Source organism: Chrysemys picta, chromosome 21 (assembly GCF_011386835.1).
Source record: "Chrysemys picta bellii isolate R12L10 chromosome 21, ASM1138683v2, whole genome shotgun sequence".
Lineage (NCBI taxonomy): Eukaryota > Metazoa > Chordata > Testudines > Emydidae > Chrysemys > Chrysemys picta.
In genome coordinates this window covers 9,356,814-9,383,845 of record NC_088811.1, presented here as the reverse complement: position 1 = coordinate 9,383,845, position 27,032 = coordinate 9,356,814, and the positions used below count along the sequence as shown (strand labels likewise).

The 27,032-nt window shown below is 50.1% G+C and overlaps 2 protein-coding genes across 5 annotated transcripts in view; one reads left to right on the top strand and one right to left on the bottom strand.

The window, feature by feature from the left end:
- NOC2L (NOC2 like nucleolar associated transcriptional repressor) overlaps positions 1-8,008 on the bottom strand; it is an 82,830-nt gene extending 74,822 nt beyond the window's left edge. The window contains exons 1-4 of the mRNA XM_008167264.4: positions 7,853-8,008; positions 6,024-6,203; positions 3,055-3,232; positions 2,008-2,112 (exon numbers count right to left, since the gene is read on the bottom strand). Of these exons, the coding sequence (XP_008165486.2) occupies positions 2,008-2,112; positions 3,055-3,232; positions 6,024-6,203; positions 7,853-7,872 (483 nt within the window). The 5' untranslated portion in view covers positions 7,873-8,008. The remainder of the gene's footprint in view (positions 1-2,007; positions 2,113-3,054; positions 3,233-6,023; positions 6,204-7,852) is intronic.
- A 2,081-nt stretch (positions 8,009-10,089) lies between these two features.
- KLHL17 (kelch like family member 17) overlaps positions 10,090-27,032 on the top strand; it is a 37,986-nt gene continuing 21,043 nt past the window's right edge. The window contains exons 1-3 of one of the 4 annotated variants that reach the window (XM_065574914.1): positions 10,090-10,292; positions 11,222-11,447; positions 14,023-14,178. The gene's annotated coding sequence lies outside the window, so the exon portion shown is untranslated. The remainder of the gene's footprint in view (positions 10,293-11,221; positions 11,448-14,022; positions 14,179-27,032) is intronic. The other 3 variants (XM_008167265.4, XM_065574915.1, XM_065574916.1) reach the window with 3 other exon arrangements.

Sequence of the window (27,032 nt, the reverse complement as noted above, 5' to 3'; positions counted from 1 at the left end):
CCTCATCTGCACGTTACACGGTTGGCAGAACAGTCTTGCTCAGCGTGATCATTTGATCGTGCTGTTCTGTGTACAGTTTTCTGGGTGAAAAGATGCTACTGAGGTGGACCAGCACCAAATTTGATCTCTCCCACACCTGACACACACAGCTTTACCCTGGAGATACACCCCTAACCACAGGAGACCATCAGCCTCTCTAGAACATGGGCTCCAACAGCCCTTCAGCCACAGATTCTAGACCAGATGATCCAAAAACCGAGCAGATCGGAACTCCAGATTTATGGGAATTACAGCCACAGCCTGGGGGAGGAAAACTATCAAGGGGGGGTCTTTATACTACTCAGAAGATGCTCAGAGACAGAGAGAAGCCTGTCCCCAAAGCATACCCCCAGAGTCCCGTTGATTGTATGTCTACACACTGCAGCTAGGAGCAAGCCTCCGAGCCCAGGAACAGACACAAGCTAGCTCAGCTCGAGCCAGCACACTAAATATAGCAGTGTGGACACAGCGGCACAGGCAGCATGGGCTAGCCACTCGGGCACGGACCCAGGGGATTGGGCCAGCTGAATCTCCAGGGGCTAGCCCACGCTGCAACGTCCACACATGCAAGTCAAGTCACTCACGTACATCAGCGCATGCGGGATTGGGCCCTAAATTAAGAGGACTGTGACAGGGCAGCTGCCCCTCACTGGCTGGCAAAGGGTTAACAGCAGCCCTTGGAGTGGCTGTGCAGAACCCAGCCAACCAGAGGACGGCTTAGAAGCAGCCAATCAGGGCCAGGCATGGCCCTATAAGAAGGGCTGCAGGGCAGAGAGGAGCTCAGTCTCTCCCTGGAGCTTGAGGGAGAAGGACTGGCTGCCTGTAGAGCGGAGTGCCTGGGACAGAGCAGTGCTGGGCAGGGTCAGGGGAACAAGCAGAGCTCCAGCCTGAGGCCTTGATACAGGGGCCGAGTAGGTGCTGGGGCTATGGGGAAGTGGCCCAGGGAAAGCAGGTAGCGGCAGAGGGGAAGGAGAGGCCGTGAACAGCTGCCAGCCACAGTGTCCCTGGATTGGGGCCCAGAGTAGCGAGTGGGCCTGGGCCCCCCCATTTTGCCCCACTGGCTGGCTGAAGGGCCAGCCAAAGGACTGCAGTTTGCCCCTGAGCGAGGGGCTGGACTAGGGGCTGCAGTTCGCCACTGCGGCAAGAGGCTGGGCGAAGGACTGCCGGTTCCCCCGGAAGGGGGGAGACAATGGGCTAGGGGCACAGCCAGAGGGCCGTGCCCTGAAGAGGACGCCGCGGGTCCCCACAGACAGCAGAGATGGTAGAGAAGCAGCGACAGAGAGTGAGATACCACAAGAGGAGGGCGCAGAGCTAATTCCTAGAGCAACCAGCAGGAAGCACCACGGTGGTGAGCACAACCCGTTACAGGGACAAACAGGAGATGATGCAGTGGGGTGATAGAAGGGAGCAAATAATACAATCAGGCAGTTACTTAGGGCTCGTCTACACACAATAATTGCCCTGCACTAACTAGGCTATGCACTTAAAGCAGTACAACCTCCCTGCCCACCCCATATTGGCATAAAGGTGCCTCAGATTTGTATAACTATTCCCTAGGGAAGGGGCATAAGCGATACTGGTATAACTGCATCTGCGGGGAGGCTGTACCAGTTTAACTTTTTCAATAAAACAGGACATCGCTGTACTGTACAAAGCCTGTGTGGACAGCAGGCCTGAGGAGAATACCGTTTGTGCTTTTAACTAGCAGCGACAGGAACCAATCACAGACCAAGAGGTAGCAAGGCAGAGACATTTCACCCACTTCACCCCCCTACTGGCAGGCCCAGTGCATGGCAGGAGGTGCCTGGGCCATCTCCCTGGTGCCGAGCGTCAATATGTTTTTAAAAGGCAAGGCTGGGGGGAGGCCTTTCAATTGGGCCCAAGCCCTCGGTATTTGCTGATGCACGGACGTAGGCCAGCCCAACCCCCTTCCTCCCCCTCCCCCGGCCCGGCGGGCCCATTTCTCACCTCTGCAGCCTGTTTCCATTGTTCCACCATCTTCAAAGTCACGGTGATAAAGTCAGCTTTCTTCCGCTTGACCGTTTCCTCCTCTTCGTCCTCGTCACTTGCTTCCTACAACGGTCAGAGACACCCCCAGGGTGACACTGGGTTTGCAGATCAGTCTCCGCTTCCCCCACCCACCACAGCCCCTTGAAAGGAAAACCAACCAAGTGGCTAGAGCGGCTGACAGGAGGTCAGGCCACGTCTCTACTATGGGCCGACTGTAGCTGTGACATTGTAAGTCAGTAGCATAGGCACAGACTGCAGTGACAGAAGGGGTGTTTCTGCCACTGTAGGAACACTGCCTCTCCCAGGACCTAGATGCATCTACACCAGGCGTTAGGTGTGAAAAATCCACACCCCCGAGCGCCGTAGCTACGTCACCCTAAGTTAAGTGTAGCCCGGGCCTCGGAGGCACTGGATTCTACTCCTGTCTCGGTCACTAGCAACGCGTACGACTCAGAGGCAGTAAGAACAAAGCCCTCTACGACGGCAAACAGTCGTCAACCCCAGAAAGAGCTCACAGCCTTACACAGGCACGTGACATACAGGACAGCAGCTCAAATACCAGAGTGTGTGCAGAAATTTACAGCGCCTAGCACGGTGGGGTCCTGGCCCACAACTAGGGCTCCTAAGAGCTATGGGAATAAAATAATAGATACTAGGAAGAAGGAGGCTGTCTGGAGCGATTTGGAGGAGTTTAAGGGTGCTCTGCACATGGGAAATTCTTCCAGAGTGTGGGTGGGAAAGTGCATAAAGCCTAGGGAATGTGAAACTGGCTGCTGGAAATGCTAGATTGTATTATTATTATTTAAATCCACAACTGGTTTCCAAGCCACCAGCCCTAACTGCCTGCAGACCTTTGAGGAGACATTTCCCTCCTGCTCTGTATCATCACACACTAGAAGCAAATTCAGCCCTTGCACTGAAACTCGGAAGCAATAGTTATGCCATGAAGGTAACCTATTTTAAAGACGCCTAGGATACTCCTCCATCCACCAGGCGAACCAGTACCTCCAGCGTTTCAGGCAGCGTGTGCAGACCCTTCTCCTCCTCATCAGAGCCGTCTGAGTCATCAAAGTTCAGGAGGGAACGGTCGTTTTCTTGCAAAAACTTGTAAAATTCAGGATCTCGTTCCTTCAGCCGCGAGAGTTGGTCTTTGTGCTCGGTTGCCTTTCCTTTCTTCACTTTCCTGATGGAGGGGGATCAGAAGAATTAAGACCTGGTTATTTATTCAGAGCGGAAAGTAAGTCAGGAGTTGTACAAGCAAACAAATCTAAGCTGTTCATAAAAGCCCTGACTCTAAAATGTATATGCTTAAATGCTGTCATAAATAAGGTTGGCGTTCCTGAATGAGGGCCACAGTGCACAGGATTCTGGGAATCTTTCGTTGCTTGCTTTGGGAGAAAACCCATTGGATTTGGTTAAAATAAGTGGTCATTCACATCTTTTGCTGACATCCTTTGTTCAGGAAGGTGCTTCCAAATTGCACAGGGAAGCAAAAAAAGCGGTCCTTGGAATCTGCAAGGGAACACATCACTTTGGAAACTTGGCAAAGACACGGGCCATAAGATCATATCACCTTATAATACAACCCAGGTGTGATGCTCTGTACCTCGGGGGAGCATCCTACAACCCCCAGGTTCATCTTTATAAAAATGATGTTGTGGTATCTAATGCAAAGAGTGATTGTTATAGTGATGTTATAGTAATTGTTACAGTAACGTTACAGGTTATAATTTCATGTATATAGTTATGAAGCTGAAAATGTATCCTCATGGCTTAAAGCAAGCGGAGGCAAAAACTCTCCAAGAACAGAGAGGCAGTTCACACCTCATCAGGGCAGGTATGGGACAAACCCAGCCCAGCCTCACAGGAACAAAGGTCACTGGCCTAGGCAGCAACAAAAGAAGTTGTTAGGCTCTCCAGGGAATCACCCCTGTTCCTTTGGTCAGTTTGGAACTGCGATGAGGTAATACTCACCTGACTCTGAGGGGGGCGCAAAGCCAAGAGGGAAGAAAGGACATGATAAATGGGAGAGACATTTGCCATGTGAACTCTCTCTCTCCCCTACATCTACAGACACTACACGCTGATCCAAGGGGAGAGCCTGGCCGAAGAGCAACCAGCCAGCCTGTGGTGAGAAGCATCTAAGTTTGTAAGAACATTGAAAGTGCTAAGATCAGCTTAGAATGTGCTTTGCTTTTAGTTCATTTGACCAAATCTGACTTCTTGTGCTTTGACTTATAATCACTTAATCTTTATAGTTAATAAATCTGTTTGTTTGTTCTACCTGAAGCAGTGCGTTCGGTTTGAAGTGTGTCAGACTCCCCTGGGGATAACAAGCCTGGTACATATCAATTTCTTTGTTAAATTGACGAACTCATAAGCTTGCAGCGTCCAGCGGGCATAACTGGACACTGCAAGATGGAAGTTCCTAGGGTTGTTTCTGGGACCGGAGATATTGGCTAGTATCATTCGCTTGCAAGTAGCTGGGAGCAGCTGACATGCCAGAGGCTGCGTGTGAACAGCCCAGGAGTGGGGGTTCTCACAGCAGAGCAGGGTAAGGCTGGCTCCCAGAGTTAAGGATTGGAGTGACCTAGCAGATCACCGGTCCAGATAATACCAGAGGGGAACGTCACACCAGGTAAAAACTTTATTATTATTTTTTTTAAGTTGTCGTGGGGAAAACCAATTGTGAAATGTGACATTTAAAAACTGCTTAAACAAATAAATTCCAGCAACTTTTCAGTGAAAAGTGAGGACGACGACAATCAGACCTTAGCTAGTTCTAGTTCCACAACACCCCTGACATTCTGCTAATGGAGAGGCAATGTTCTAGGGGGCCAGTGAGAACAGCCAAAAGTCCACGCCAGATTTTCCAACCAAGTTTAAAGGCCCATTAATTCTACACATAGTACCAAGCCAGGAAGCCCAGCAACAACAGTTGCTCCCTAATCCAGTTCAGATTTGTAGCATAAACAGGACTTTACTGCATCCCTCAGCCAGGCTACAATCCCGGGACATGTACCCAATTAGAGGATATGCTTAAAACATGGCTAGATACTGTCCACACTTATAGCTAGAACCAACCAATTTAGGAAAATCAGTTCAGGGGTCAAAGATGTTGTCACTGAGCCCCTGGATTCTATTACTGTTGTAGTGTAGACGGACGCAAAGAATGGTGCTTCAGCATGGATTAAACAAAGCTCTGTGTAGATTGGAGCAGAGGGTTTTGGGGCTGAGTGCTGTCGGCTTTGCCACTGGTCTGCTGGGTGACCCTGGGCAAGTCACACCTCTCTGTGCCTCATTGTCCCTATTGTAAGGGTGGGCAAATTAACAACAAGGAGTCTGGTGGCACCTTAAAGACTAACAGATTTATTTGGGCATAAGCTTTCGTGGGTAAAAACCTCACTTCTTCAGATGCATAGAGTGAAAGTTACAGATGCAGGCATTATATACTGACACATGGAGAGAAGGGAGTTACTTCGCAAGTGGAGAACCAGTGTTGACAGGGCCAATTCAATCAGGGTGGACGTAGTCCACTCCACAATGTTACTGGCCTCTTCTGTAAAGCACTTTGAATTCTACTGATGAAGAGGGGTATGTAAGAGCCAGGTATTGTTTTCATTTTGTGGACAAGGCACCAGTATCTCAGGCTTTTTTAAGATGATGTGCTTAGAACTGAAACACTTTTTAAGGTGGGTCAGTGGAGTGGAAGAATCAGAGAATACCAGGGTTGGAAGGGACCTCAGGAGGTCATCTAGTCCAACCCCCTGCTCAAAGTAGGACCAATTCCCAACTAAATCATCCCAGCCAGCGCTTTGTCAAGCCTGACCTTAAAAACCTCTAAGGAAGGAGATTCCACCAGCTCCCTAGGTAACCCATTCCAGTGCTTCACCACCCTCCTAGTGAAAAAGTTTTTCCTAATACACCTTAAATGACTGTTCACATTTCCCCAATCAACAAGGAGCCACACTTACTTTTCTGCAGTTTTAACTTTAAGTGGCGGCTTCTTCTTTCCTCCTGCCTGCCCATTCTGGCTTGGTTTCCCGTTAGCAGGCTCTTCCACAAGCTCTGATGTCTCCTCTTCTGAGTCACCATCAACTTCAGACTCAAATCCGGAAGTTAAAAATTCATCAACACTCAGCTCCGCCAGTTTTCTAGTTCCAGAGGGAGAAGAGAAGCAAGGGAGAAGAGGAGAGGATTCAGGGTTTTAAATTAAGCTGATTTGACGCTCATATCATACAGCACTCCTGCCCATCCCCACCCCGCAACCAAAAAAGAATATGTACTCAGCATAATCCGAAGTATTTACCAGAGAAAAACAGCCATCTCAATAGTTAACGTAATAGCTCAGTATCCCAAATTTTACTCATGAAGTGGGTCCACAGGCTGCACCTGGCCTATTCATAAGGGGTGCAAAATATCTGACCCAAGAAAAGGCACGGTCCCTTTAGTCTAGGAGATGTGTGTTTCTGATCAGTAGCAGAGCAGACATTCCCAATAAACCACCTTTTGTTGAAACGACAGTATAGTAAGAACTTCTGACTTTACCTGATCCAGTAGGTACAAGGTTACACACAAAACAGTGCTTTACACCCCAGAAATCATTTACAATGTGCAGGAAGCTCTTACAACACCAAAGACCACCTGCTTTCTGTTTTGTAGCTCGCCAAAAGCTATTTAATTTAAAGCCTCCCCACGTTTTATTTCAACCAGGAAGAGGAATTATAGGATGAACAGCCTGTTGACTTAATAATGAGTTTATAACAACACACTTTAACAAAAGTTAACTGCGCAAGTCTCTTTTACAGCCCATGCCACATGCTGTTTTGCAAAACATACAGAAATACTCATTAGGGATGAGAAGGGATAAATATCTTTTTAATTGCTGCTCCCTTTTCAGGGGACATCACCTTTAGAAATTCCGGTTTGAAGAGAGGCGATTGGATAGAAATTTAAACTTCCGACCGCTGTGTTTGTACAGGTCATGGCCCTGATCTGTGACTGGTGCCCCAGGGCCCTATCACAATAGATATTACTATTGCTAATAAACGATGCCAGTATGCAATATTCATAAGCGGTGCCCCCAGCTCCAGGCTCTCAGTGACCCCGGCCCAGAAGCAGATAAAACCTGCCATGCGCGTTGCACCTTTCACCCCAAATATCTTATAGCTGATACAGCTGGATCCCGAGCTGAGCACCCACAAACTTACGGGATGGTCCCCATCCAACGGCGAGTTTTGCAGTTAGGCCCTTAGGGGGCTTCATCCGGCCCCCCAGCTCTGGACACCCCTTCCCTGGCCCAAAGCCTGGCTAGGAACTATAAATGCAAAAATCACTCTTCCCTTCCCCCAACACAGGCCCGTTCCCATACATCCCTCCCCCCAGCCCGCCCTACACAGCCTAAGGGGGCAGCCGGGGGGGGGTGTCTCCCTTGTGGGGCACCCCTCCCCCAAGGCCCCCCCAGAGGGGAGTCCCTGGCTGGTGCATTGAGCAGACTCCCTTAGGGTTAGAGCAACTAGAGAGAAGGCCCCCCCTCCGCCCATCCAGTGCTAGCCCATGGGGGGGCCTAAGCAGGAATATTTTGGACCCCCCCAACACATATTAATAATGAATAGGGCTCCCCCCTCCCCAGCTGCTCGGGGCCCTAAACAACCGCTCGGCTCATGCCCAGCGCTGGCTCTCAGCCCCCCCCCCTTACAGCACAGCCAGCGCAAGCTGCAGCCCCCGGCGCACGTGCCTGCGACCCCTGAGCCCCGCGCCCCCAGCTGGGAGCCGAGCGGGCCCGCCCGCGCGCCGCACTCACCTCCTGCCTCCAGCCGCCATGGCGCTGCAACGTGCGGCCCGGCGCCCGGCCTCTCCCACAATGCAGCGGCCAAGGGGGAGGATTGATTCCTTGGTTCACGAAGGTGAGCGTGCAGAATCGCCACGCGGTAGGGCGGATGTCAACGGCTGCGGTTGCAGGCTCGGCAGATTGTGATTGAGGGGGTGGGGAGCTCTCTCTCTCTCTGTTACACTCAAGAGGAACAACAGAAGGACCAAACTGGGTCAGATCAGTGCTCCATCTAGCCCAGTGTCCTGTCTTCCGACAGCGGTCGGGGCCAGATGCTTTAGAGAGAATGAACAGAACAGGGAATTATTTCAGGGATCCATCCTCCGTCATCCACTCCCAGTTTCTGGCCGCCAGCCAGGCCAGGTCTATACTAGGAAATTAAGTCAGTAGAACTATGTTGCTCCGGCGTGTGAAAAATCCACACCCCTGAGCTAGGCCCTAGTGTAGACAGCGCTATGTCCATGGGAGGGATTCTCCCGTTAAGTCTCTCATGGAGTATCTACGCTGATGGGAGAAGCTCTTCTTCACCAGTGCAGTGTTTTGAGTGTAGACGTGCTCTCAGAGACTTAGGGTTGCACTCAGTTCATGGGGTTGCCTCCCTGACCATCTTGGCTAATTGCCGTTGATGGACCTCTCCACCACAGAACAAGCACTGATTAAAACTGGAGGTATGCTTGTTTTTTGAGCTCTGAGTCTCTCTACTGCTCTGTTATAGTATCAAGTATCGGGGGGGGGGGGGGGGCGGGGGAGAGCCATGTTAGTCTGTATCCACAAAAACAACAAGGAGTCCGGTGGCACCTTAAAGACTAATAGATTTATTATGCCCAGATAAATCTGGTAAGGTGCCACCAGACTCCTTGTTGTTTCTACTGATATAGAGACCGGGATTTCAGTATTAAACAGCAAACACCAAACCTTGAAGCACATTGCTTTTAAAGATATCAGGTGATAGGCCGGATTTGCATAAGTGACTAGTAGTGATTTAGGGTATGTAGGTGCCCAGCCTGAAACTCCTCCTAGGGGCCGGGTGGTCAGCACTTTGTGAAAATCAGGCCCCTTTAAAGTGCCTCAAGTTGGGCACCCAAGTAACAAATTATTTTGGAAAATGTTGACTTGATCTTTATAGAAAACTCTCTATGATATCTCTGGGTATCCATCACTATATCAGCGCAAAGAGATCTATTCTATTCTATTCTACATAGGTTCTTACACACTGAGCAACTTTCACTCACATGTGGTTCCTTCTCTCTTACCCTCTACCTAGGGGGCGAATAGTGCGCAATGAAGTGTTTTGTTTTGATAGGAAGGTGAGTTTTTTAAAAGTGCTCAGAGCAAACGTGTTACAAGATGGAATATTTATAATTTAATACCAAAATACTATCTATCTCACATTTTCTACAACACATATAGTTTAATATTTAATGTATGTTCTTGAGTATTAAAATTTCTCTCACACCTATTTTATAATGCTAACATCTATTTTTCTCTGTATTTACAGACACACATATAAATATTGCAATACTGCAAGAACTTATTCATATGAATCCCTTAGGCCGCAATTCATGTGAGTCTGTTGGATTCAATTATTAGGGGGTAGCCGTGTTAGTCTGTATCTACAAAAACAAGGAGTCTGGTGGCACCTTAGAGACTAACAGATTTATTTGGGCATAAGCTTTCGTGAGTAAAAACCTCACTTCTTCTGATGCATTTTTACTCACGAAAGCTTATGCCCAAATAAATCTGTTAGTCTTTAAGGTGCCACCAGACTCCTTGTTGTTTTTGTTGGATTCAATGGGGCTCCACAGTAGTCTATCCTCTTCGGGGCCTTACAGACAAATTGCATTCCTGTGGAGGAAGGTTCCAGTGATGTTGGATCAATTTTACAGGTTGCTTTTTGTTTGTTTGTTTTTAAGTACTTCCTACATTGTGAAGGGGGTTGTGATGTGTCTGTTGCAATGGGACACTTTCAAATCTCACCCCTTTGTTAAAAGAATCTCCCTCATCCAACCTGTTCCCAGTTTGCCAGCCCTGATATTAATTATTTTAGAGGATTTTTTTTAAAGAACGTGCCACTTTTCTATTAGGATTCGTAGTAACGCTGACCGACGCCTCCAACACAGCAATGAAAGGGAAGGTCTAGCTAGAGTCAGACCATACAGCCCTACTATATAGGGTTGCAATTCAGGAGCAGGCGGCGACTTTACACGGAAAGAGCTGTTATTGCTCCAGACACAGCTTAGAAAGGTGCACTGGGGAGAAAAGGAAGCCCCTTTGTGACATAGGCAAAGGGGAGGGCGAAGGGGGGATTTGAACCCGTGAACTGAGTGCAACTATGGCTTAGCTAAGCCACTGGGATTCCGTCCTGTCTGAACAAGCCAGCGCTAGCGCCTAGCCCCCCACAAGTTTCACTTGGGTGAGTGTGCTCTGGGAAAGGGTCTTTATTATTTTTTGCACGCAAGGGGCGCGAGACATTGGGGACTGAGCAATGGGGAGGGAGATTTAAGGTGGACTCACTGCAGAGCCACACATCCTTGTTGCAGTCTCCTGTCTCCATCATGCATGCAGCCGGTGTCCTGCGATTAACTCCGTTTGCAGGGTGATGCGGTATAGTGCAATGCACCCCCGTCCGCTATGATTCCCCTCCCTCCCAGCCCCCCAGGAGCTTGCCTTGCAACATAGCCGGGCCATCCATCCCTTTTGCAGACCGTTGTTTGTCTGTTGCTGGAGCAGCTGCGGTGGTGGGATAGGCGTCAGACCAGCCTGCAAGGCTGAGCTCTGGTGGGCGAGGCGGCCGGACAGACCCTGATGTCTTGCCAGTCTGCATGTTAGCGAACGCACGGCTCGGCTCGGCGGGGTTATTTCAGGTGACTTCCTTGTGGAGCGCGGCAGCTTCCAGACCTGGCGGGATTCAAATCGGGACTTGCCGGGTTTGAAGTCCTGTGTATATGACATCTATTGCATGTTTGCAAAAGCCTTTCGGGGGGGGGGGGGAGCGGGCGAGCCGTGGGGAGGGTCCAGGGCAGTTTAAAATTCCTCTGCCCCCCCGACTACAGTGGCTAAAAGGCTGCAGTACTGCACCCTCCAGGAGACCGGCTTTTTAAGGAGGAACTCCCCCAAGCCTCTTTCCCACCGTGAAGCTGCCCCTGCACACCTGGGATGGGTAAGGGCAGGCTCACCGCTCCCCCCCGGCAGTACACAACGCCCTTTGCTGTGACTGTGGTTTGAAAAGAGAGGGCAAACGCGTCGTGCCCAACTCTCTGCTGGGGAAGATTGGGGAAGTAGGCGGAGCGGCCTTAAAAGTCTTGCCTGCACCTGGTTGGTTTACATTTGCGTCAATTTCAGCCCTGTAGAATTTGGGGGGCTCAGGACAAAGGAATCGGGAGCTGGAGGCCCTCGGACCATCTTAAACCTGCTCCCTCCCGTGGCACAGCTTGGAGCGAGAGAGGGGCTGCTGGGTGGTCCTGAAGAATTAGCAGCGGGGGACAACACACACACACACACACAGCATCTTCCTAGGAGACCCGGGCGCTAGAGATTAGTTATGAGCCATCTCCCTGCACCTATATCTGTAAGTATGACCGAGCAAGGAGAGTCTATGAAGGTGGGAAAGGGGAATGTAAAGAAAAAATAATCCAAAGCGTCCCCTTCCCCTACCATGCATTTCTGCCCCTCATATTCTGTTAGTAAGAAGAACATTTTTTTTTAAAGGGGGCATGCAGTCACAATTTCTCCTTGAGAAGTTGTGCCCTGTCTTACTACTGTCATCAATTCTGGTTGCAAAAATGAGCTGTGTGCCAAGTGGGATTTGGGTTTTTTTTTTTTTTTTTTTTTTTTTTTTGCTGAATTGTGTAAGTGGGAAGCGCTCCTTCCCATAGCACTGCAGAAATTAGGGCCATATATAGCTTCTGATGAACCAGGCACTTTCTCCTGGCTAGCGGGAGAGTCTCTAGTGAATTTGCTATGTGTGTGATGTCCCTCTTAAAGGATCGTTTTTTACACTAGGACTGATATGGCAAAAATATGTAACTTCCACACCATAAAGCTAGTGAATTTGTTTGCAAGTTGATAGAGGGTTGGGATTACATATGGAGTGCCCTAAGGTAACATGATGCCATTCATCCAGTGAAATGTTGTAAGGACACATTGAAATTTAAGTTCTGATTAAACCTGCCTTTGTGTCTCTTACTTACTACCAACAGGACCCTAACACTTACATGTTGGGGTTTAAAATCCATTTTATTCCCCTGTGTATAGCTGATCCAGGCAAGTTATTTTAAAAAGTCCTGGGTTTGAAATAGCTGGTCTGCTTTAGCAGGCTCGGATTGCTGTCTGTCAGTATCGCAGTGCCTTTCTCTGTGCTGCTATAGTTAAGCATCTCAGTCCTAAATAGGACTTGTTTTTCATCATTTTTATATAACTCATTAAAAAAATACTCTGAGCTGAAGCCTCATGAGATTTGGGGGCGCAGAGGGGAAGTTTTCAACTTTCTAGGTGTTCTTACAATTCCATTCCTATTAACTCTACAATGTGAGAGATGAAAACTGCGATCATGTTAGTCTTGATATTCCCCACTGTGCCAAGCAGTTGAAACAGCAAAGGTAGGAGTACTGCTGGGGGGAGACCCTCCAAGCCCGATCAGTTGCACCAAAGAGGATTTTCCTATTCCCCTGCTGTGGCTGCCTTTGAAGTGGAGGAGAGAATCTCCCGCTGCCACTGTAGCCGCTGTGACATCTAGACTGGCGGAACCAGTCCCAAGTAACGGGCAGTCTGATTCATCCAGACTGCCTCAGCTCGGTAACCGAGTACAGCATCCCCGCTCCGAGGAGCTGTCGGCTTTCAGATAAGGTCGGTGAAACCCAGGCTGTTCTTGGGGGCACTGGAGGGAAGAAATGTAGAATAGCTGCTGGATGGCCTTGCTCACCAAGGTGTGGGGTTGATAGACGGTATGGCGGTCAGCCACTTGCAAAATAGACCTGTGTCCTTTCTGGCAGGTTAAGGCCAGTGCAGAAACTCTGGGCCCACTTTGATCATTCATGCCTCTCCGATGAGAAATAATCTGCCAGCTGCCCTTGAGTGGCGGATAGATCCTTCCCCAAGAAACCATCTCTGGGCATCAATCATTGCTGCCAGGGAAAGACACAGTTGTGGCTGAATTGCTCTGCTTGGATTTTGTGGGTTGCCCGTGATCTCTGCCCATCTGGCTATGGAATGGAGACAATGAATATTGGTGGGTGACATTCCCTTCTAGCCATGGACACAGCAAAAACGTCCACGTTGATTTGATATGATCTATCCACCACTTCCACCCTTGATGTCTGCAAGGTGTTGACTCACCTGTGTAGTCTAGTAAGGGTGGGCAGAATGGGTTTGTGATGTCCTGGAAGGGAGTGATGGGACAATTGCTGCTCCTCTCTAAAGGTTCTTGCATGTAGGCGCCCATGAATTGCCCTCCTTCATGCATATGAAGTAAGATGGAGAGGCTGTGAAATACTTTTGGGCTGCTTTGTCCAAGTATTGGTGACACCAGGCTCTGTCTCTGTCACTGAAAGCAGATTCTAAGATGATATTCCTGTCGCGATTTCTGACCAAACCATGAAGCCAGGTGACAGCAAAGTGGGTATGACTTACTCCTGGTCAGGAACTGGCCGGGGAAGTCAGTTGGAGTGGACAGAAGTGGTGCCTGCACCCTCTGTTCAGGGATCTATGTTTGTAGTCCATGGGTCCTACTGGAGCTGGTATTACTTTGAGAGCACAGGAATACTAATGGCCCATCATGCTCTGCATCACTTTTGGCTGCTGGGGGGGCTGCAAGGGCTCCTCTCTGCACCAGCCCTTACTACAAACACCCATTGCTACATTCGTTCAAAGGGGGCGTAATTCCGTGGAGGAGGGTGCTGAGGCTCTGAACTGGTGGAGCAGCTTTGGGGATTTTTTTGTCTTGCTGAAAATGGTTCATGAATATTTCTACCATGCCCAGGAAAGTGTAAAAACTCCTTATATCCTGGCTGGTGAGTGATCCGTGACCTGCAAAGGATTTCTGGGATAGGTAGCTCTGTCACACAGCCTCCTGCGTAAATAATATATCTTTTTGTCATCACAACAGCTCGGGTAAAGACCATTCTAGCATCTCTCTCTTTTTAAAGGCCTAGCTTGGTATCCCAGACTGTGACGCTCCGAAGGAACCCATGGCTGTCCATTGTCCCCACTTAATTTTGTCCTCCACCTTGGGGAGCTGGGAGTGAAGCTGGGAGTCGGAAGATCTGGGTTCTATTCCTTGCTGAGCTGCCGTGTGACCTTGGGTGAGTCCCTTCAGTTCCCTGGCCCTCTTTCTCCTCCCACCTGTCATTTGTCTTGTCTGTTTCGTTTGGGGTTGGGACTGCCTGTGTTTGTACAGCACCCGGGGCGATGGGGCATCTGGGGCGGCTGTAATACAAAAAACGAATATTTTCAACTAAAGGTAAAACTTCCTCTGGCTCGTATGAAAGAGAGTCCCAGCAGAGGCAGGTGAGGACTGTGCATGAGTCTCAGTTTGGCTGTAGTGAGGCTACTGTCCTTAATGTTATTATGCAAGGACAGCATAATCCTAGAGCCAGCACCACACTGCATCACTTGGACAGAAGTGAAGGAAAGACAGGACCACTGAAAGCAGCCGAGCAGGCCCTCTGCCTACCCTAGTGCTCCCCTGGGCCTTCCAATTGATGGACTCCTGCTGCCTCCAGGCAAGTGCACAGGGTGGGGTAAAAGTGCTCCCACTCTAGCCCTTCCAGTGCCGGGGAAAGCAGAACTTGACCCTCTGTTTTTGTACATTCATCAGCATGTCCTGTTATTTGACAGCCTGTGTGTTCGGTACTGTACATTGACATTTCATAAAGAGGTAGAGAGAAAAGGCTTAGTTTAGTGTCTGGGCCTTTAATGGGTTGGTTTGATGTTGAACATGATGAGCCAGGTCTTCAAAAGACCTCAGCACCCAATGGGCTCCCTGTTGGCTGAGCCCTTCGGAAAATCTGGCCCCAAGAGTCCACTGTTACAGGATTAGCCCTAACCTTGCAACCGCATCCATGCAGGCGGATTCCTGTATGAGCCTCAGGATTCCATGTGGACATGGTTGTAATAATAATACCCAGCACTTCACAAAAGAGAGCAGTATCATTATCCCCATTTTACAGATGGGGAAACTGAGGCACAGAGTGGTACAGTGACTTGCCCAGCCAAGGTCACCCAGCAGGCCAGTGGCCGAGCCAGGAATAAAAGCCAAGTCTTTTGCCTTCTAGTCCAGTGCTTGAGACCACAGCATTGTGGCTTTCGTTTGTAGTGACAACGTACACACAAGGTTTTCCTACCCATCCTCAATGGACATATCCTCTCCTTGAGATATTGGAATACTGCTGAGGAGTAAGTGGCCTGTGGAGCAGAACAGCTGGCAGCACCACACCTGGGGGAGGAGAGTGATGTCTTCCTCCGTGGAATTGATACTTCCCTGAGATGGGTACATGGGATCATGTTGCCTCCTGTGAGGTCTTCGTCCCCGCTCTAATAAGGAGTGGCCATGGTAACTGGTTACTGGATCTCAGTCCTTAGCTTGCTTAGGGCTAGAGCAGAGGAAGGATCTCCTCCTCCCACCTCACTTCTGCACAGGGTTGGGAAGATCCAGGCCTGGAGGCACCCCGTCTGTTGGGTACATCTGACTCCCCTTGCCGCAGGAGCTGAGCGCCTCCCCAGTGTATTTACACTGCCTCTCTGGAGGTGAAAGAACTGGATTTGGAGGAGTTTGTGTGAAGAACGTACTGGGGAGGGGTGGGGAAATCAAGCCAAAGACTCGGCTTTTGCATTTAGTTCATAACACGGTGAGGCCTGTAGCCCCTTATCTCTCGCAGGAGCAAGAGTTCCATAGCCCAGGTGCAGATGCTGCTAAAGCTCTTGTCTGGCACTCCCACCATCCCCCTTAAGGGGGTGCCCTAGGGCCTGGTCCAGCCCTAAATTAGCACTTCTTTTAAAAAATGCAGGCACATGGGAGGAAACGCTTTAAATAAAAAAAGGCACCAAACCTCCCCACCCACCAGAGCAGACTCCCGAAGCCCCGATGAAGGTGGTTAAAACAAGAATACTGACCTGGGCCAAACAGCCAGTGTGCCAATCCCTAGGCCCCACCTGCAGCCCCCACAATCTCTGCATGCTACAGAGCTGGCGATTGTGTGCGTTCCACCCCCAAAGCTACACATACTCCCTGGCAGCCTGTCACTGCCTTGCCGATGTCTAGACAGGAGGATTCAATGCACGTCGTTATGTCTAATTCATAAAATCTTATCGGGAGAGCTGGGAGCTAGAGCCGACTCGCACAAGCGAGACGCACTATCTGTTGCACCCCACGTTGGCTCTAGGCAAGTCTAAGAGCTGATTAATGCTGCTGATCAGCAGGCGCTGTGTTTGTGTGTGTGTGTGTGTGTGTGTGTGTGTGTGTGTGTGTGTGTGATATCTTGGGAGCAGAAAGAAGCAGCTCGGTCAAGGAGAATTATAGATACTCTGTGGATTGGGTCCTGGTGGCCTGCTGATGGCGGATGCGCTTTGGGGAAAGGTACACAAGAGAAGAGGCATTTTTCAATGATGTTTTAGGCCAGGTTGTAGTAGAGGCTTATGCACGTGGTGGGAGCTCGCTGGGTCTTGCTGCAGAGGACGTGTCTATGTGCTGGGATCTGCTGTTTGGCAGCAGGAGGCCATGACAGACGCAACATGTACTTCAGTCTTTTGGCTTCTGTTGCTGGCTGGCTCGGGGAGCGGGAGCTGTGTGCTTTCTCCTTCTGTTCTCCCTCCCTGCGGGTGAGGAGGGAAATCGTGAGATGGGGATGCTGAGCTCCCCTTCCTCCGGGAGTCAACGTTGACTCTTCCTGTCCCGACATATTTACGTCTGTCAGTAAGGAACTGTGCTAATCCGTGGCATCTGCAGGGCAGAACTGGTGTTTCCTTTTGAGTGCCACCTTCCCAAGCACACTTGATCTTCCCTCCTGCTGCTCTCTGCTGTGTCGTCTGGCTTCTAGCTGTGCTGAGCTGAAGAAATCAATGGGCTGTTACAGCGCCGGATTTGCTTCGCTGGGAGGTTAGCCGTGCAACAAGCTCCTAGGAAATGGGGATGGGGGGTTGCAATTCCACAGGAAATGTCCTTTTCCGATAGGCCCCTTGTGCCGCGCTCTAGCTCTGCCAGAATACCGGCACATGGACTTTTGTGGCCACTATTCGTGTGTTTTGCCTCCATAACAGGGCGGTGAGAATTTGAGCTGCTGTATACACTAGGGTGCCTACCAGCATTCCAGGGATCTGAAGGATAAGTGTGTGAAAAGTATGGGATCATGCTTATTTTTAAGGGGCAGAATCTCATCGTGTCTTGGTGACGGTTCAAAACCATCCCTTTATATCAGAGTCTGGTCCTTTGGGGCCCTGGAATACCAAGAGGAGGGGCCTTAGAATTTATTATTGCTTGCAAACATCTCATCTGCTCTCGTGTTCCTTAGTAGCTCCTTGGATCTAGGCTGTTGGACGTTGGGCACAAAATGAGGGACACTTGCAATACTGCACAGGTGGCACCCTCGCTTGGACCTGTGTTAATTTGATGCAACCGCTTGGCAATGCTGCTCTTCAAAAGGAAGGCGAGAGGGGTGCGAATTTGCAGGCACACCGGGGATCCAGTTTGTTTTATTGATGTATTTGCACATGCTGTATTTCTGGCAATGTTGTGCAAAAGAACAACAGAGCCTATTGTTATGCTGTCAGTGGGGCGATGTATGGCTCATGATTGATTGTTCCTGGGGACTGTGTCCTCTGTTTGTGTTCTGCCCCAGTGTGACACAGAGGACAACTTCTAACCCTATCTGTGTCCTCAAAAAAAAAAAAAAGGGAGGGGGGGCATTTGTGTGCAATTCACACACACGCACATGCCAAAAATTGAGGATTTTGAATTGAGTTTTCCCTAGAACAGTACAAATGCCCCCAAAGTCCTTAGGACAGGGCTAATGATTAGCATCTTTTTAAAAGAGGAAATGGGGAAAGCATTTAACTGCATTCAACATATAAAAAATGTTTAAACAGGGGAAAAAAAACAAGTCTTCATTACTATTTTCTAGCAGTGCCCCAGTCAATAACAGGGGCTGCACAAATACAAGAAGAACGTGGTCCCTGCACCAAATAGCTTTATGTTTACATATACGTTTAATCCCAATCTGTGGAGCCCTGTGGACATAGGTGAGTTCCCTACCCTGATCCTGCTGCAGCTCATGTAGACACATTGGTTTTTGCCCAGACATGCCACTTTCCTGTTCTTAATTTAATTAACCCTTTAAGGCAGGGCTGTGCTTACCCGATGGCAGAATCAGGACCCAAGTCCGTCTCTGTGGGTACAAGGTCTGCTGACATGCATCCAATTGCAGGATCGAGGCCATCAACTTTATGCTTCCTCCTGGGATGTCTTAAGGAGCGGCGTTCCTCTGGGGAGAAATCCTCCCTCGTGAGTCTGCCTTTTATCCTCCTGAGTTGGAGCTAATGAGACCCACTTGGTCTGGTTGCTAGGGTGAGTCCACAGAATAGCTCTGCACCTGAGCCTGGCACACTCTCACACCCTCATAATGAAGTTTCCTAGGCAGGTGACCAAAAGAGGGAGGCCAGAACTAAGCACCTAATGAGCTTGCCTGAGCCCATGCCTCCTTGGACACGTCCCTTCTCTGCCCAAACTGTCCTCTCCTTTTGCTACTCCATGCACTTACAAGCAAGGAAGCAGCTGCAGAAGAAGCATGAGACTCTGCATCTCGGTGAGGAGGGTGCGCCTAGTGCTTGACCTTGCTGGTGCCCACGCATAATCTCCGTGTGCACCAGAGCACAATGGCGTCGTGTTCCCTGCTCATGTGCCATGTACGGGTGTGCGCTCCCATTCTGCAGTGCTGAGTGCCACGAGGACACTGGCTAGAAGGCAAGATCTGGGCCTCTATGGAGACTCATTAGACCTGTCCTGTTGCAAGCAGCGCAGCCCAAAGCCTGGCTTGAAAACCAGGTGCAGTGTCACACCGAGGTGGTGAAACGGGGGGAGGACAAGCTCGTTACGTGCGTGAGCAGAAAAGGTCTCATTGCTGGGGGACGGGGGTTGGGAACAGGCCACGTGATCTCTTGCCGCTTCTTCGGCCCTCCCACCCCCATCCTCCCACCCCATGACTCGGGAATGGGAAGGATCTACAGGTCCCCTCTGTACTTCCCTAGATCTGGCTGACTGCGGTCCCCTTCAGGAACTGTTGCACAGCCTTGTGGGGTAGGGGGGGAAGGGAAACAAAAGTCGGACTCTCCATAGGACCCTGCTGCAGAGACAGGTGGGAGATGGTGTAGTCTGTATCTCTGCCCAATGGTCAGGCCACTAGCCTAGCACTTGGGAGACCCAAATTCAAGTCCTTGCTCTGGCACAGGCTTCCTGGGTGACCTTGGGCAAGCCATTTAGCTGCTCTGTGCCTCAGTTTCCCATCTGTACAATGAGGGTAATAGCCTCCCAGGGGTGGTGTGAGGATGAATACAATAAAGATTGAGGTGCTTTAATACGACCGCGATGGGGAGGGGTGGCATATAAGTACCTTTAGCTAGATTTGGCTGTCACTACTAGGTAATAGTCTGCAAACTGCTACAAAATACAGACCCATCACCTTCCCAAACTCAGCACTGAGAGAGCCCCTTTCCCCCAGTGCCTGCGTCCACCCTTCTCTTCCTCTTGTTCCTGCTCCTCAGCCTGTGTTCGGGGAGCTGCTGGGGAGGGGACGGGAGCGACTCTGCATGTCTGGCCCCTGCTGCACCTTGAAGCTCAGCCTACCAGCCACATGCTAGACTTCTCCCGCTTCCGGGCTCCTCTCTTGAAATGCAGCTGGATCGCCTCCCAGCCTTCGGAGCTGGCGCGTCACTGAGGAGCTGGCTGCCCCCAGGGGACCAGCCCTGCATGTCATCCCAATTCTCGAGTGGCGTGAGACGCTGGCCAGCTGCCCCAGCAGGGGAGCGCCGTGCTGAGGGCATTCTCCATGCCTGCTTCGCCCTGGTGATATTCGCCTGGCTTCTTCAGTGACAGTGAGCAATTCCTGAGGGGTAAAATCCCTGCGGTGTGTGTGTGTGTGTGTGCGGGCCGGGAGGGGAGCTCATTTTCCCCGCACTAGCGGGGGGGATTGTGACAATGCGGTTCTGGCGGAACCCAACTGAGAGTGCCAACTCAGGACAAATTGCTCAAATAGGGCAGTTACAGCCCAAGGCTGGGTTTTTTTCCACCTCTAAGGCAAACCAAACCAGCCAGACTAAGAGGACTTCAGTCTCACCCCACTGGCTAACTGCAAGTCTCACAAGCAATCTCCTTAGACACTCCAGTTTCCCAGTATTACCACCAGTACCACTCGTTATGGGGACAAATGGTTATGAAAACCAATACCCCAGTAAAAGAAAAAGGTTCTCCTGATCCCAAAGGACCAAGCCCCAGACCCAGGTCAATATACAAATCAGATCTTACCCACAAATCACGCTGTTGCCAATCCTTTAGAATCTAAAATCTAAAGGTTTATTCATAAAAGGAAAAAGATAGAGATGAGAGTTAGAATTGGTTAAATGGAATCAATTACATACAGTAATGGCAAAGTTCTTGGTTCAGGCTTGCAGCAGCGATGGAATAAACTGCAGGTTCAAATCAAGTCTCTGGAATACATCCCCCGCTGGGATGGGTCCTCAGTCCTTTGTTCAAAGCTTCAGCTTGTAGCAAAGTTCCTCCAGAGGTATGAAGCAGGATTGAAGACAAGATGGAGATGAGGCATCAGCCTTATATAGTCTTTTCCAGGTGTAAGAATACCTCTTTGTTCTTACTGTGGAAAATTACAACAAAATGGAGTCTGGAGTCACATGGGCCAGTCCCTGCATACTTTGCTGAGTTACAAGGCGTATCTGCCTTCTCTCAATGGGTCCATTGTATAGCTGATGGTCCTTAATGGGCCATCAAGCAGGCTAGGCAGAGCTAACACCAGTTTGTCTGGGATGTCACCCAGCAGCATAGCATAAGTTTGAAATACAGACAGTATAGAGCCAATATTCATAACTTCAACTACAAAAGTGATACACACATATAGACAGCATAATCATAACCAGTAAACCATAACCTTGTCTTAGACACCCCATTTGACCCCCTTTATACAAGATTTGCATGCCACTACAGGACCTTGGTTGCAACAATGATCTATATGGTCCCAGATTATATCAATAACGTCACAGGGATATGTCCTTAAAACACCACTAGCTAATAGCAATGGTGCAGCCATAGACACCGTGTCAGGGCCAGATTAACCCTGCCCCTTGTGAAGTTGTCCACACCAGTGCACAGTGGTGGGGGGGGAACCCAACCAAGTCAGGCTGATGAGGATTCAGATTGCCCCCTCTCTGCGTTTCTTCCTGCTCCTCCCACTCCTTGCAGCTGACTGGATACTGAAATTTCAGTGCTTTCACTGGGTGCAGAAGTGGCCTTGGGTTTTGGCCTCTTGTCAGCCACAAATCTGATGCAAGTTTTTTAGGGCTAGTATAAGACTCTCACTGGTGAGTTGGAACCAGGAAGCCGAGATGGACAGGGAGCTGTACTGCCAAGGAGAAGACACCACTGTAGTATATTGTGCATCCTGGCGGGCTCTTTTGTTAACCCTTTTCCTTCTGCTTCCCACTGGGAGTGAAACCCAGCAATGGTCTTCTCCAGTAGTGCTGTGGAGTGGTGCTGATTCAAAGGCAACGTATGAGTGGAGAGATGCTGCGGGAGGCCGGAATTCTGGCTCTAAGATCCCTGGCCTGTACTCCGTGAGCTAAAGATCTCGGTCCATTAGCAGACTCAAACCTGTGTATGGCCCAGCCGTAGCATCGCTCCACATGACAGGTTACTTGAGGAAGCACAAAAGTTGAATGTTGGGTACGTCAGCTGGAGGGAATGTGACCTTCTACCCAGCAGCCACCCGGGAGTCCCCCGACACCCTGGTTCTTGCAAAGAGGCATCCTGTGCAGAGCGTTTCAGAGCTCCCAGCTGGCAAGGTAGCCAGGATTGCAGAGCCAATGGAAGCCAGTTCTCCCAGGCCCGTCTGTTTGAAGGGCAACCCCGGAGCCTTTTTCTGGGGGACTGACCCTCTGGGCCCTGTTCACAGCTCAGGGTGTTTCCATTCACACCCTCCAAAACATGCTTTTTGTTCAAGAGAACAGCCCTCCCTTTGGGTCAGGATCATTTGCATTCATTAACCGAGCCGTTGTGCACGGCCACCCTCTGTTTTTTGTTGTTGGTTTTTTTTTTCCGGTCGTAACCTAAGATATTAATATTCATCGGCCGCTGAATGTATGCGAGCTGACGTGTGACACGTGCAGCCCAACGTCTGCGCGCTCAACAAGAACAGGCTTGTTTCTCCCCGTTTGTTCAGGAGACTGGCTCGCTCTCTCTCCTGATCCAGGCACTGTTCCCTGTTCGTTCCCTCTCAGTGGGGCTGACAGACCTTCACTTCCTGAGCGTGAGGTTTTCCCTTGTACGGTTTTAGTGCTGGCACCTCGGCGGAGAGTGCTGCTAGGAACGGGATCCCTCTCTGTGCCCGCAGGGGCAGAGCGAAGATTCCCTTGTTTCTCTGCCTCTTTCTACGGACGGGAACTCACACCCATTGAAGGCAAAGGGGCAGCAGTGCGAACAGGATCGGGCCCTGTATCTGCAGCACAAGGCACGGCAGTGCAGCATGCATGAATTCTGACTTGGTGCAACTGCCTCTAGGAATGGGGGAGCCCAATCTCTATGGTCTTTGTTCTTTAGCCTCTCCATGGAGACTGCTAACCAGGGGGCCCAATTAGAGCCCATTATAGTGGCCTCTGATCTTCAGCTGCTCATCTTCAGCTTGTCGTCATGGTGACTGGCAAGGGTTTGCTTTTGTTCTCCATCAGACCTTGTATGAACACCTGTCTAGATATTCCTTCTCTATCTCTAATGGCCCTTGCTGTGTTAACCATCAGACTGTGTGGGGGTGGCATGGCTGTACTGGGAGATAATCAGTTGCTTCACACCTTCTACTGATTCACCTTTAACTTTCCTGAGTATCCCCATGTAGACAAGCCCTTGAACGCAGAACCCCTGGCATGGCAGAGAGAATGCCGGACCCTCGTACACAAGGAATGGGAGGAACAGAGCCCCTGGCAGGGGGCAGTTGTGGGGTGTCCTTGAAATAGATGGGAATGGGAGGTGGCATCCAGTGTATGGAGGGATGCAAGGAGCCCCTGGGGTGTCTAATGCACTCAGCTGACACAAACTAAGCCGTGTGTGAGCCCCCGGTGGGTTTCTTGGAGACTTATTGAGAAAGAACAGATAAAACTAGATTTCCAGTTGTTAGCTACAGCCAGGGAGGGTGCTCCACCCGCCATCCCGATGGCTCTGCTCAAACAACTGGCTGTGGGATACTTAGCAGCCTTAACATTTTAATGTTGACTAGTGACAATTCCCCATCAAGAGGGAAGGGTTGGCTCCCACCCTGGAGCGGTTGTTTAGTCTGTCAACTGGGTGAGACGGGACAGACAGCCCTGTACCTGTTCGCTTTCCCAGGGTTGTCTTTGAGGATTGAGTTACAGTGAACTGAGGTCAGTTTACTTCTGAGTGAGAGCATCCATGCAGGGGAGAATAACGTGCTTTAACTTATGGGCATTGACTTCACCCCTTCAGCTGATTTGCCTTGTCACTTCCCTGAGCGTCCCCATGTAGCCAAGCCCTTACACTAAACGCCTACCTTCTGCGGGAACCATTCGGGTCACCTGAGCAGCCCTGCCCCAGGTGATGCCGTGTTTCATGTTTCCTTTCTTCAGAGCCTGACGTCTGCTGGTGGGGAATGCTGTGCGTTGTCTCGTGTTGCAAGCAACCTGGCCTAACGTACAACCCCATAGCAATCTGACTGGGTGACTCTGCATGCCTATAGGAACCATCCCCAGCCAGTCTACCAATGATATACGTACAAGGCCAGTGAAATGCAGCGGCCTATGGAGGGGAGAGTGCAGTGTTTGCCAGCCCTCCTGATTTTATCCCTATGGTTGGTGGTTTGTCTATATCCTGAGAATCTCAGCTTACTTTATATATATATATATATATATATATATATATATATATATATATATATATATATATATATATATGTGTGTGTGTGTTTTGAGCTTTTAGGGTTGCAGAGAAGCTTGTGAGGCGAGTGCCCCCCGCAGGCTCAGACACCTGAAGGCAAAGAAACGGAACCAAAACGCTCTTGTGAGATTTGCTTAAAAAACATGATTTTCGATTCGTGGATTCCAAGCCCAGAAGAGACCATTGTGCTCATCTAGTCCAGTGTTTGTTTCTCAATGACCGGCCCGTGAACCGGTGCCAGTCCCTGAGATCTCCTGCATAGAACAGGCCAGAAAACTTGCCCAAAATCATTCCTTACTGGAGGGGCTGAGTCATTTTCAAGCCGCTGGAGTTGGAGATACTGAGAGTGGCAATCGATATCCAGTACACAGGGCAACAGTGAAGTGTTGTGCAAGGACCCCAGGGCAAGACAAGACCACAGGATGTTTTTAAAGACCCATCCCCAAACACCTCACTTAGTAAACTGCACTGAACTCTGTTTTTCTGCTGAAGAAGGGCTGGGAGGCCTCGCTGGCCATGAGGAGGTTTGAACCTGCGGTTCCAGGGCCTCTCAATAATGCAGTTTTAAAAGTACCTGGTTTCCTTTTATCTGATGGTCCATTAGCTGCCCGTGCTCCACCTTCCCAGCAGGAATGGGATGCGGGGAGGGGGGTGAGTTGACACCTTTGGCTGCTGCTGTGGTCTCTCTGCATGTTCCACTGCCCTGTTCGTGACCCGTGTCCCCTTATGGCATTACAAAACTAGTGCTGGGTCTGCTTCTCTGGGACTCCTCCCCAATCGGCTGGCAGCCCCCCTGTTCCTGTCAATCACTGATGGCTAATGTTGCCTCTAGGAAGGAAAGGAGGGCTCTGTGCTCGAGGCAGGCTGGCAATTCAGTCACCAGTCAGAACCCCCCATGTAAAGCGTAAGGGGGGGAAGCCCAGGGAAGGGACTGGCCCCTACACATGATACTCTGAGAACGGCCCCTCTGTCACCAGGCTGGGAACCCTAGCTAGGAGGGGTATCCCCCAGGGATCTAGCTTGGTGCATTCACTCTCCCGTTCCTCCCTCGCTGGGTATGCTGGATGCAGCATGTTTATGTGGCGGCAGTGTGGGGGGGTGAACACCCCCAGGAGGTGCCTAGAGGGTGTTTGGATACAGCTGCTCCGCAAGCCCTAGCCAGGGAAAGCTGCGCAGAGTAATGCCTATCGCCTCCAGTCCCCTGACCGCCAAGCTCTTTGCAAAGAGGGTATCGTTCTCCCCATTTTACAGACAGGTAAGTCACTTCCCCAAGGCTGGGCAGCGACTCGGGGGCAGAGCTGGCAATGGAACCCAGGAGTCAGGACTTCCAGCCCTGTTTTCTAAATTCTAAAGCCCCCCCAGCCCCAGCCTCCAATTTCAGCCAAGGCATGCCTGGCACTACGGGGCTCTTGCTGCAAGCTCAGGAGAGCGCAAGGAGAGATGTTTGTGTCCATTAGCTTCCTACATCTCTCTCTTTTCATGTAACCCCTTCCTTCACCACATCTGCTGGCGAGATGGGGGGGAGGAGCAGGCGAGCGATTCCAATTAGAACTGGAGCATGCCTAAAATCGTAATGGGCAAAAGCGCGCCTGGTGGCATATTAAGAAGGTAAACTAGCTTCAGGAGGCGCACGGATCTCTCAAGGGAGCCTGGGGGTTTGTCTTCAGGAGATTGCACCTGGGGAGGGGACTAAAGCAATTATTGCAAAGCCCGTCCAATACAATAAAACAGTCTTTGATCCCAGCCTGAGGGGGTAATAATTATACCTCGCATTCACCACGCCGCCTTTCAGCCCAGCACTTTACCCACGTTAATTAACATGCCTGATGCGTATGATGCATATTGCAGCTTCACTAAGGACTCTCGTGATCAGTGTTTGGGCTCCCAGGAGCTACAGATGGAGAAGGTCTATTTGATCATCCGATGCATTTCCCCCTTTCAAGGGCATGATGGTGTCCTGTACTCCCCCTACACGCACCTATCTCTAGAAACATCAGAGTTTTTTTGGTTTTTGTTTTTTTGCTTTTGTCCTGTGTCTGTGAGCCTTCACCGGAGAAGATGGGGTGAGAGTCTGAAATTTCTCTCCTTCCTCTGTGTAATCGAAGTACCAGAGGGCATTGCAGGTTTCTCTCCTGCATGTTATTGTACCCCCCCATCAACCTCCGCCCCAATCCTGGTACATTATGTGCTGCTAAAAATAAATAAATCGATGTCTTCATGGCTGAGCAACTGCTGCATGGGGGAGTTCTATTTTTAAACTCCTTGCGGTCGGTGGCGTGTAGGTGTGGTGCAGGAGACAGAGGCTGGGGAGACTCTCGCTGCAGGAATGCGGGGGCAGATGGATTGATCAGAACGTGGCTAATGATTTTTAAAAGTTGCCTTTTTCCTTCCTCTTCCTGTCTCACGCTCTCTCTGTTTTGGGTTTTTTTTTTCTTTTTCTTTGGAAGCTGCTTGCAGTGAGAATCTAAAAGCCTGTCAAACACCTTTCAAAACATGGCAGGCGGCTTAGACACATGTGGCCTGATCAGCATGGCAATCGAAGAAGGAAATGTCTTAGCAGAAACAAATACCTTTCTTTCCCACATCCCTCAAATAGGGAACCCCTCCCCCCCAGATTCACTAGGGATGATGGGGATTAGGGGTGGTGCAACATGTAATTCTTACTCTTGAAATTCAAAGGGTATGTCTGTGGCGTGCTCTCGTGACCCCATCCAGGGGGGATTTTTCTTGGTGAAGCAACTACACCAATGTTGTTCAAAGACACTACTGAGTGTGGGTAAAGCGGGCTTGGCATGACACCCCATCCCCATGCCCGGCCTGCAAAAAATCCAAAGTCATTTGCCAAAGAGAATTTCCAAAACCTTGACTGAGGCCGTGGTTGGTCTCCAGGACGATCGGTCTCCTTAGCTCTGCTGTAGCCAAACAGCAAGTTGTTGGGCTGAGAGAGAGAGAGAGAGTGAGTGTGTGTGTGTGTTCAAATCTTTGACGTCAGTCTAGCAG